The sequence below is a fragment of the Cherax quadricarinatus genome, chromosome 8 (assembly GCF_038502225.1).
Source record: "Cherax quadricarinatus isolate ZL_2023a chromosome 8, ASM3850222v1, whole genome shotgun sequence".
Classification (NCBI taxonomy): domain Eukaryota; kingdom Metazoa; phylum Arthropoda; class Malacostraca; order Decapoda; family Parastacidae; genus Cherax; species Cherax quadricarinatus.
Genome location: NC_091299.1, coordinates 3,049,811 through 3,062,137, shown reverse-complemented (window position 1 = coordinate 3,062,137; position 12,327 = coordinate 3,049,811). Strand labels below are relative to the sequence as shown.

The window sequence follows — 12,327 nt, the reverse complement described above, 5'->3', positions numbered from 1 at the left end:
AGGAGACTAGTGTTAATATGCTCTTGTGTAGCTAATAAACTTGTGCAGTAATAAACTCAGCCTTGTGCAGTTTTTTTGCTTGTAATTTCTAAATGGACAAATTTCACCCAAATTAATATGACTATATAGTCGAAAGTAATGCTTTTAAAGTTACACACATTTTATTTTCTATTGATTTACTGGTATTTGTATCTGATTTTCATAGTATTTTACAAAATTATGAAACTTTTTTTTTTTACACTTTCTACATTCAGGTCCAGTTGTACTCTGGCAATTCTACATTTGACTCCAGCCAACAACCTTCTACTAATAATTCAGTTCAAAAAGAATGACATTGCTAAAGAAATGGCTGCTTTTTTGTATGGTAAGTTTTTGATACTAGAAGAGAATTGGTAATAACTAAACAGCACTAGTTAAGGCCTTAGTACATAACCTTGATATGGACAAAAGATTTATTTTTATATCTTTTTCATGTTTGATACTCGAATGTTTCGTAGTGTAACCTCACGACACAAACATATATTGATAATGATGATACAGAATATAATTAACCAACTTTGTGGAATTTTTCATGATACATGATAACATAACTAATCAACTTAGGTAAAAAAAAAAATGGTTCTCTTTTGTGCAATCTTTTAACCCTTAAACTGTCCAAACGTAGATCTACGTTTGGACAGTTTAAATTTTTTTGTTTTTAAATTAAATACGTGTTGTCCTTATGGGTGTGTATGGCATCAGAATTAGTGTTGCAAAGAACAGATACAACTTTGCAACAGTTGTAACCATCCATTGTCGAAGCCTTGACTTCAGTAATAAGAGTTGGACACTATGTAATTGTATTAATTATTTGTTTGAGCAACAATAATCAGTGTGTTATCGAAGAATGACCAAAAGCAGTCCAGTTCGGTAAAATTATCTGTTATAAGAAATTGTGAAACATTTAAACAAATTAAGTGTTTTTCTACCAGTTACACACCCTGTTGGTCTGTGGGTATATGATATTTGTCATTGGTATCATGGTTGATGGTGTTGTCACAGCTGGTAGTGGTGTCACTGCTGGTGTTATGGTTGATGTCATGGCTGCTGTTGTTACAGCTCGTATTGTCACTGGGTGTTCGTTTTGGCATGGCTGCTGCCATTGTCACCAATGTTGGTACTGTCACAGCTCTTGTTATATCTGGTGTTTGTGTTGCATGTTATTTTCTGATACCAATGAAAGCAATTTCAGTGTCAGTCACTGTCACTATCTCCTGCAACAGTATCATGCTGCCTAGATGTCTTACTGTAGAAAAAAAAAAAAGTACATGCGAGAGGCAGACATAATTTGACGCTACACTGGTGTTCGTTTCAAGGGAGAATTTTTGCATTATCAGTTTATTCAGCGCTCCTCCTTATACGTATATTCCTCTCTACTGCCATCACCCAAATCATTCGCTGTCCAGTTCAGGGGTAAAGAGTTGTCGGCGCCTACTCTGTGGCAAAACCAGAGATGGAAGGCACTGCTATATCTTGGGTTGAACTATCAATGCTTTCATTCTTGGTCATATCTCTATTGTTGTCCCCTTCAAAACCAGAAAATGCTGCTTCATTATCACCCAGTTCAATGTCACTGGTGTCAGTTTTGAACAGCATTTCTTGGATTTCACTGTGAGAAAGGTTGGGATGTTAGCCAGTCATGGTGATCCTGTTTATTGAGTAATATTACCCAAAATACCCTGTGCATACCTATGTGGACTGGATTTTTTTTTTTTCCTATGAGGCACAAGATAGCTAATGATGCAAATACAACTGAAGGTTAAAATGACTGCACACAGCCAATTTAAGGTCTAGAAAAATTGTGCATACTAGTACATCGGACACACTGATATCATTTGTATACTAGCGCATTGAGCACAGTTAAAGGGTTAATATTGACATTTACAAGAATATGGTGACATTTTGAGTGGCTTAATCTTGACTAAGAACCCAGAATGCCCCAACAAAGCAAGGCTTTTGTCCCGAATTTATTAAATTTTGCTCCAGGAGATTGTGGATGGGTTATTATTATTTTCTATTCTCCCACCAATTTCAGTGCTGAAGTGGTTTGCATTATTATTATAATAATCAAAAAGAAGTGCTAAGCCACAAGGACTATACAGCAAAGTGGTTTGCAACACCTGAAAGAGACTGGGCCTTGAGGTCCACCTGATGTGACTTCTGCTGACAGAAGTATTACTGGAGGTTATCTGCAGATCCAGTTATTATAATCATAACCAAGTGCTAACCCCATAAGGGTTGTACAGCACTGGTGCAGATCCAAGAGTGGTGATAGAAAGTGTACAGTTCTTGGTGTTCTTGCCAACTCACCCTCACCCATGTGAACACCTCTGTTTTTTGCTAAGTCTTTGCTCAGTTAATTCTGAGCGACCCATCCTAATGTTGTACCCTGGGAATGGTAAAGGGGTGGTTCCTAGGAAAGTTGGCACTTTGTCATATTGATGAGTGTGGTGACTGGTGGTGGGAGCATTGATTTCTTTTTATTAGTCAGCCAGTAGTTAAGCAAGTAGTTTCCTAATTTTCTTTATTTCTGTACTTCTACACTGCTCTTTCAATCATCTCTTCAAAAATCACTTAACATCTGTGTATGTCAAGTTGCCAGTCTCCTAATTTATCTGGAGAAGCACTTTCTGATGACCCCTACACTGACAGTTAATGGCAGCGATCCAGACTTGGCAAGGCATCCAGTTGCTGTTTCTGGCTTTGGCACCAGTTCTGCCCACATTTTGAAAGGCAACTCTGTAGTCATTCTAGTAACACCCTCTTGTCTAATTCTATAATGTTAATGACAACATGCCCATGTATGTTAAAATTTGGCTCCTGCCGGGCTACAAGTGGATATGCTAAAGCTACAGTTAACCCTTTGAGGGTTTCGGCCGTACTAGTACGGCTTACGACCCAGGGTTTTTGACGTACCAGTACGCCTAAATTCTAGCGCCCTCAGATCTAGTGGGAGAAAGCTGGTAGGTCTTCATATGAAAGAATGGGTCTGTGGTCAGTGTGCACAGTCTAAAAAAAATCCTGTAGCACACAGTGCATAATGAGAAAAAAAAAACTTCGACCGTTTTTTTTGGAATAAAACAGCAACTTTGCAGTGTATTTTCGTATGGTATTTATTGTTGTATTCTAGTTTTCTTGGTCTCATTTTATAGAATGGAAGAGATATTACAGAAATTGAGATGATTTTGACTGGTTTCACAATGAAAAGTACCTTGAAATTAAGCCCAAAGTAGCAGAAATGTTTGATTTTTACCAAATTTCAGAAGTAAACAAATCATGCCAAGCGTCCAATACACGTCAACTGGTGAGTCTAATATTCTTTCACAAGTGCGCCAATATTATTTATACCATTTTTTACACTAATGCAGTAGTCTGCATAACAGTAAATCTTCTATTTTTGTGAGAATAAAAATTCAAAGTGGAAAGCAAAAGAATATAAGAGAGGCCTTGAGAAGTGACTAATGACCAGAGGAAATGTCATTTTAGTGCCAGGAATGTCTTTCTTGTTTATTCTGAACCCTATTCGGAAATTGGCATCTTTTGAAATTTGTGTGAAATTGGCAAAATTGCTAAATTCTGACCACTGTACTGGATAGTTGAAATTGATAAATGGGTGGTTTCTTGCACCCATTCGATAGAAAAAATGGAGTTCAAGTGAAATATTTATGTTTTTTGTCGACTAATACAGTGGAATTGGCTGAAAATGGGGCTCAAAGTGGGCAAAATCGCCGATGCGTAAACATCGCTGAGACCGCTAACTTCGCGAGAGCATAATTCCGTAAGTTTTCCATAAAATTTCAAACTTTTGGTGTCATTATGATCGGGAAAAGATTCTATATCTTTTCACAAGAGAAAATTACTTTTTTTTTTTTTTTTAAATTTGGCCGACCCTTAGAACGAGTCTCGGAGAGGGCCTGTCGACCCTCAAAGGGTTAAAGGCACAGTGTGGAGAGATCTTGTAGCCCAACTTCTACCATACCTTAAAAAAAAAAAAAAAAAAAAAAAATGGTGATCGTCTTCTGAACCTAGGCAGGCCTGTACCGTACTCTTGTATCGTGGTGACCTGGGGAAGAATGTGCTTTCCATAGATTATTTGAAACTTTCTCATGCCATCGCCAAAAGATTTAAAGTGTGGAGTTCTGTTAGTACCCCAGGAAATGAATGGTTTGATGACGAGGTGAAGGCCGCTATAAATGAGCTTTTCTCTCTAGCAGAATTTAGCCACCTACATAGATACATCCTTTGAAAGTGCTGGGCCCATTGGGTTCTACAGACTAAAAGCAAGTTATACAGGATTTGGCAGTTTGTGGGTGTTTGGTCATCCTTCAACAGAAATCATTGCTTTTAAATGACTGTTGATTGAGAATTGGATGCACAGATTTCCCCATAGCCTCCTGTTTGCAGTTGCACTTGCCCCCCTTTCTGTGTAGCTTGTGTGCAGTTGACTGTAGAACACTAGCTTGCCCACAGCTAGGCGTTTTTGCTTTCATTGTAGTTTTTATAATGCCAGAATGCATTTTACTAATGGCGTACAATGTACAACACTTAGGTATCGTTATTGCTGAAATGTTTTGCCTCCACAGCAGGCCTCACTTGAAGCCTGCTAAACAGGTGAAAAGTTTTGACAATAAAGATAACCAATTGTTGCATGTGTTTTGTTCATCTACCAGGGTGCCTGTAGGGATCTTGCAAAATTTTCAGGATAGTCTTTGCACATCAATAATTTGCTATGATTTTTAACCCTTTCACGGTCCAGACCCCAGATCTGAAACTTGTCCAAAGGCTTCAAGAATTTAACAAAAAAATTTTTAGTTTTTCTTATGAAATGATAGAGAATTTTTTTCTGAAGGTAATAAAACCAAAAGTATGAAATTTGATAGAAAATTGATGAAATTATGCTCTTGGGAATTTTGCTGCATCAGTGTTATTTACGCATCGGCGATTTTGTCCACTTTGACTTCCATTTTAGGCCAATTACATTATTCCATTCGACCAAATTCTTGGTTATTTCGCTAGTATTACTTCTGTTTTATTGATTTAGCACAAGAAATCGCCCAATCAACTATTTCAGTTACCCAATAAAGTGATTAGAAATTGGTAATTTGGCCAATTTCACACAGTTCAAAATATTCCAATTTCAAAATAGGGTCCAGAATAAACAATGCAGATGTTCCTGGCACTAAGATAACATTTCCTCTGTTTATTAGTTATGTATCCAGGCTTTACAAATGAATTCCGCTCTGATTTTTTATTCACATAATGAATTTTTATTCACACCAAAAAATAGAAGATTTACTTTTATGCACATTAGACCCAACAGCTGACGTGTATTGGATGCATGACGTCATTTGTTTACTCTTGAATATTGGTAAAAATCTAACATTTCTGCTACTTTGAGCTCAGTTTCAAGCCATTTTTAGTACTAAAACCAATGAAAATATCTCATTTCTGTAATATATTTTCCATTCTATCAAATGAAACCAAGAAACCACGAATACAACAGTGAAAAACATACAAAAATACACCACAAAGTTGCTGTTTTAATCGTGTGTTTTTTTTTTCTCATTATGCACTGTGTGCTACAGGATTTGTTTTTATATGGCACACACTTACCACATAGATGCATTCTCATATCTAGGCCCAAATTTACCACCCACAGCTTATCTGAGTGAGCTGAGCTCATGGTGTTGAATTACAGCTTGGACCCTAGCTTCAAAGCCGTAGAACTACAGGACGGGCCCTCAAAGGGTTGACTAATGCTTTTTATTTTTCTTTGTGATAGTATTCATTTTATTAATTTTGGTAGTTTAGTGTTTGCTAATTTTTCCTTGGATTTTTTTTTTTTTCTCCCCAAGAGTGCTAAATGATCACTGGAGTCACTGCTGTTTAGATTCCAGAACTATCCATTATACCTACCAGAAAGAGATTTGAGCATAGGAAAGCCATTGAGTACATTTTTTAGTAAGTTAGAATTGTAATGGTCTTGGGCCAAACCAAAAAATAAAATGGGCAAAAAAAAAAACTGCAGATAGGTAAGGATATTTATAATAAGTAAAGCACAAAAATTGCAACTCTCAAACTTCAGGGTTCAACCATGTGGTCACATTATCTCCCTGAAAGCAACTTGCTATAGCCAGCTGAACCTCCTTTAATTAAAACCCTCGCCCATCTTTCATGGGGAGGGGGGGGGGTCATCCAACTCTCCTTAGGCTGCATTGAGCCCTAATTTTATTGAAACTAGAGTATGGTGACTGGATATATTCAGCAGCCTCTCCTGCAACTCTTTCCAAACTTAATCCATGATGATGGATGGGATCATGTTTGTTTGGGTGCTCGTTACTCCTCAGCTGTTGAGGGCCTCTGTGCAGAGGTAAATGTTTCATCCTTGAACAATCGCCATGATACTCATTGCCTTCGCTGTTTTGTCCACTCTCATGACCTTCACAATCCTTCTACATACAGGATAGTAATGGACGTTAGCAGAGGTCCATTTGTTCGCCACCCCGTTTACTCCATCCCTTTCCTCTTCGTCTTCACTTGCTCTCATCTTCTCTCCAGTTGCCTCCTTTGTGTTCATCAAGCTTCTACTTTTTCCACTTCCCCCTTGGGTGGTTCCAACAGTTTATGTGCTTCCCCACTGCCGTGCATGAAAGCCCAAATACCTTCAGTTGCTTCTCATTCTTTCTTAATCACTTCCACTCTCATTCTCATGCCGTCACAGTGTACATTGATGGTTCTAAATCCTCTGATGGTGCCAGATTTGCAGCATTGTTCCCAGACAGCGTAGTGCGAGGACATATATTAGACTCGGTTAGCATTTTTGCAGCTGAATTGTATGCAATTCTCATAGCAGTTATCTGCATTGCATCTGTGTCTGCCTCAACATTTGTAATCATCTCAGACTCCTTTAGTGCTTTGCAAGCTATAAAAAATTTTATTCACCTCATTCCCTACTTCTTTGTACATATACAACTTTGGCTGTGCCCCATCACTAGCAAAAACAGAGTACATAGTAGTTTTCTGTTGGGTCCCTGGTCATGTTGATGTTCAGGGCAATGAGCAGGCAGACTCTGCTGCACAGTCTGCAGTACATAACCTCCCAGTTTCACATAGAGGTATTCCATTCTCAGACTATTGCTGTAATATCTAACCACCTTCACAACCGTTGGCAACAATGTTGGTCCGATATGCTTCATAACAAATTACATTCTATCAAACCAGGTTTAGGTTTCTGGCCTTCTTGTCATCGATGCTGAGGCTGGGAGACAACATGCTTGTCTTCACATCAGGCACACCTGTCTTACTCGGTATCTCATGGAGCAGCACTCTGTTCCACTCTGTGAGAATTGTCTGGTTCCAGTTTCAATTTTCCATATTCTATTGAACTGTCCTATCTATCGACGAGCACGCAGAATTTTCCTCCAACGATGTCACCGCTCTGACACCCTTACTTTATCTTCTTTCCTTTGACACAGACTCCCTCTTTGACTTTTTGACAGCAACCGATTTATTGCACAGGCTTTGATATATATGTACTTCCTTTAGCACTCCTCTCCATCTTTGCTTATCCTTTGTTTCTGCATAACTCCCTGCCCTACAGTGCTGTGTGACCCTAGTGGGTTTAGTGCTTCTTTTTGATTATAATAATTAACCACATGGTACTTGGTGATTTTCTTCATCCTTGCAATTTGGAGGCCTATCAAAACTGTTTTGTAGCACCACTCAAGTAGGGACCATTGTAAAACACTCCATTTGTTTACTCATTGTGTGTGTAGTAATCATATGTTTACTCACTGTGTGTACAGTAATTATTGTATTGGAATTACAGCATTTGCTTACATTGTTACATACTGTGATGGTAATACAGGTTGGCTATCACTAATACGGTCCATCAGTAATCCAGCACTAATTTCGGCTAGCATAATTTCAAATTTCCAGGGTTGCAACACCAACCTGCCGCTACTGTTTGGTGGCATTACTTGCTGCATAAGTCATTCCAATTTCTTTTTCTCCATTTGTTATAATGTGCTCACTTTTATCCCTAGCCATGGGTTCAATGAATAAAAGAAATGCTTCTTGTTGTGTAAAGCTTGTACGTCGTATGTTGTCCATAAAATTGAGCTCAAAGTAGCGGAAATGTTTGATTTTTGCCGATGTTCGAGAGTAAACAAATGACATCACTGTCCAACACGTGTTCAACCGGCCAGTCTAACATGCAGTCATGAATGGGTTAGTTATTTATGCAATTATTACAATAATGCAGTAGTCTGCATAACAGTAAATCTATTTTTTGTGAATAAAAATACAAAATGGAAAGCAAATGTAATAGAAGGGCCTGGAGACGTGACTAATGAACAGAGAAAATGTTATTTTAAGTGCTAAGAATGTCTTCATTGTTTATTCTGGACCCTATTTTGAAATTGGCATCTCTTGAAATTTGTGTGAAATTGGCAAAATTACCAATTTTTGACCACTTTATTGGGTAGTTGAAATAGGTAAATTTGCGGTTTCTTGTACTCGGTCGATAGAATAATTGGAGTTCTAGCAAAATAGCCATGAGTTTGGTCGACTGGAACAACGGAATGGGCCAAAAATAGGGTGTAAAGTGGTGGAAATCGCCGATGCATAAATATCACTGTTGGGTTAAGTGTATTCTAACCTAACCACTCTGTAATCCGGCACCCTACAGGTCCCAGTGATGCTGGATTAGTGATGGCCAACCTGTTTTAAGGTATGAAAAAAATTGCTATTTGGGAGGGTTAATTAACTTTTTTTTTTTTTTTTTTCAGGAAATAAGAAAAAGCTGAAATTCAAGAATTGCAGCTGCTCAAAATTTAGATGTGTTGAGTGACCCTCACATATGTATTTAGCTCAGAGCTACTTAGGTGATTTCAATTTATGATTCCATAAAGGCTTCATTATAAAAGCATTCCTAAGCTAAACACTCTTGATTCTCTGTAATGTAAATAATCCTTAGGAAGAGAATGTGACCAGTTAATCAGCTACTTACCTTCATTTTCATTAATGTGTTTAGAAGCTTATTTCAATAATTAGTGAGAATTAACTTAAAAGGTTGCCTTATAATTTTTTCCTACCTTACCTGTTGCCTTAGAAAAATGGCAGGTGTGTCTGAGCTTATTTATTGTAGTAGAATTTCAATGTACCTCTTATTTTTTTTTTCAAACATTTGTTAGTTCAGTATTCTAAATATGCTACAGTACTCCTTTTACACCTTGAAGTACACTTGTATCATTACTGTACGTACTATCACCAGCACAGGTTATTTTAATAGACCTAGTTCTTTGATCTTGACAAAATTTATTAATGATTGACAATGAAACAATCATTATATACCATAAATAAAATCTTTTAACTAATGTAAAACACATTCAACAGGATGAATTTGAAAATCACACTTTTAATAACTTTCTTACTGTACTTTTAAGGTTTTGACATTTCACATTATACTTGTTCTTCACATTGATTGGAAGAACTGAAAAGTATTTATTTTTTTATTAAAATTTGATACACCCTATTATGTGGTTGTTTGATGAACATAATGTTTTACTGAAATGAAGTGAAACAGAGCAGATGAATGTGCAGAGCCTGTTTGCCAAACATGTACACTGTATGTATATGAAAATACACATCTTGCATTCCTCATTGTGTAGGTTTTGATATGCTAATTGTCAATGTGTGTATGTATGTACTGTACCTTGTTAAAATATTACAAAATAAATGGTCACATTGCAAGATGTACAGTAATTGATATATTTCTGCTCACATCTATGTGGATGCATTTTCAACATAGGGATATTCATGTTTGTCAATTACTATAGAAGTACCTTGTGTGGTACATCTTGAGATTTAAATATATGCTGTTATTGTAAGACTTGTAAATGCATGTATTCACATATGGTACCTAAGTGTTTATTACATGTATATATATAATGCATACATATATTGTATATATGTATAAAATGTGCTTTGCGTACATGAGCACACACAAGTAATGATACAACCTCAAGCATGTCTTACACTTTCTGTTTTACCTCATTACTTATACAGCTAAACATTGTGATTTTGACTTTGTCAGCTACTATATGTATATCAGTATTTTGCTCTTAATTAAAGTTACTCAAAATGAGATTTGTGATAAATGAATATGTTGTATACGTATTTGAAATACTTGTACTCTAGTCATGTTGGTTGAGTGTCCTTTTGTGTATACCGTATTTCACGGCTTATAAGACTTGTTTTAGTTTCAACGTCTCGGTATTGGACATAACTGGGAGAGCTGCAGCCCACCCCAGACTTATAGCTCCCGTCACTGACCTTCAGTTTATAGGATGCAGGGTGGTTTTTGGAGACATTTTATGGAAATAAAAAATGCGTCTAATAAGCTGCGAAATACGGTATATAACTCAGTCTTTCAAGACTGTGGCTTTCCTAAGTATTTTCATGCAGCTATTAAAGATAGCTAGTTATACCCAAAATACAATTCTGTCTGTGATTAATTGTTAGTGATATTTTGGATAATTGCTTTATGGTCATATTTATTCTCTATAAATGTATATGTTTTGTCTTTCATATAAAGTCAAGGATGGCTTTTTAAGTTAAGACTATTTGGCCAGTTATTATCCTCCCTTTATCCCCCCATTCTCTCTCTGTTCCACTCTTGTCGCCTTTCTTTTTATCTCTTCTTTCCTCCTCTGTGTAATTACAGGTTTCATGACAAAATATCTGGAACCTCAATAGATCAAATGCTAACAATGATCTCTCTCCAAAGGTTATGGATAATAAGATGGTAGTTTTAGAGTTAGCACTTTATAAAAAAGTATAATCTGCTTCAATAATCTTAATTTCCTCTTGATAATAATTTTTTTTTTTAATTGGTTGTGAAAATTGGATGTTAATTACTATATTATTTTATTCATTATACAATTTGCATTACAGTATACCAGGTATTTTATTGTATATGTAATTTCTTTGTATCTCAGCTAGTGATTGTGTATATACATATTTTGACTTTAGGTCAAGAGAAATGTAATGTATATGTTCACACCTAGGCATTGTAGAATTTTTTTTGAGGGTGTGTAATAAAGTCTTCCAAATTTTTCATTATATTCTGATAGAAATTGCTCGCTAGCACTATAGCACAACGTTAACTTCGGCAGAATTGTCCTGTTTTTAATTTTTGTTGTAAATACAGTGCATTTTCTCAGTAATGATTGGGATTATTTCATCAAATATAGCGGGTTAGCGCTAAAGTTGATTATAATAATTCATCAAATATGTGCTCATAAAGCTGTATTGAGTGTAGCATTTTGTATGATCTACTTTACAATACTTAATGGAAGTTGGGATGTGCAGGTAAAGGTAATGACAAATTCAATAAAAGATAAGGAAATTGTTCTCTTTGATTATCACTACTGTTGTATTTGGGTCTCTCAATATAATTCTCACCCCAACACTACATCACCTTGTGATACAGAAAGTACTGCACTCTCCCATCCATGTATCAGCCACAAGCACCTCACTCGTGGATACCTTGTCGAAAAATCCTGGCACTGCTTTGCGAGAACTGCCAGGTTGCACTATCAGTTCAACATACAGTGGACCCCCAGCATACGATATTAATCCATTCCTGAGAGCTCATTGAATGCCGAAATTATCATAAGGTGAATTAATTTTCCCATAAGAAATAATGGAAATCAAATTATTCCGTGCAAGACGCCCAAAAGTATGAAAAAAAAAAATTTACCGCATGAAATCTTCAGTTTGTGTACATTAAACTTACTGTGCATGTCTTAAGTAGTACTCTATTAATAGAATACATGACACTTACCTTTAATGAAGATCTGGTGATGATTGATGGGATGGGAGGATTATTATTATTATAATCAAAAAGAAGCGCTAAGCCACAAGGGCTATACAGCACTGCAGGGTAGGGAAGGAAGCAAGGGAATTGGATGGCAGAAGGGAGGGGGGATGATCAGCAGGTTACAGAAAACAGCGGGGCAGGGGATAGTACGGGGGTAGAGGGTAGCAAGAGATACAAGTAGAAAGGGCTGAAAGTATCAGAATTTGTGAAGTAAGTCAGTCATTGTCAAAAAGTCAATGAGAGAGTCCGGATGAAAGGTGGGTCCATCAGCGAGAAGGGAAGGTAAAGAGAGAGCAGCGGGGCGAAGACGACGACAGAGGTAAATTCTGCGTGCTCGTTGATAAAGTGGGCAGTCCAACAGAATGTGGCTGACTGATAATGGAGCTTGGCAATTCTCACAGAGA

The 12,327-nt window shown here is 36.9% G+C and overlaps 1 protein-coding gene across 1 annotated transcript in view; it reads left to right on the top strand.

Moving 5' to 3' along the window:
* Positions 1-11,450, top strand: part of LOC128685356 (uncharacterized protein C3orf18 homolog) — a gene marked incomplete at its 5' end in the record, with an annotated part of 49,101 nt that extends 37,651 nt beyond the window's left edge. The window contains 2 exon segments of the mRNA XM_070082752.1: positions 255-364; positions 8,829-11,450. Of these exon segments, the coding sequence (XP_069938853.1) occupies positions 255-332 (78 nt within the window).
* Between the last annotated feature and the right edge of the window lie 877 nt (positions 11,451-12,327).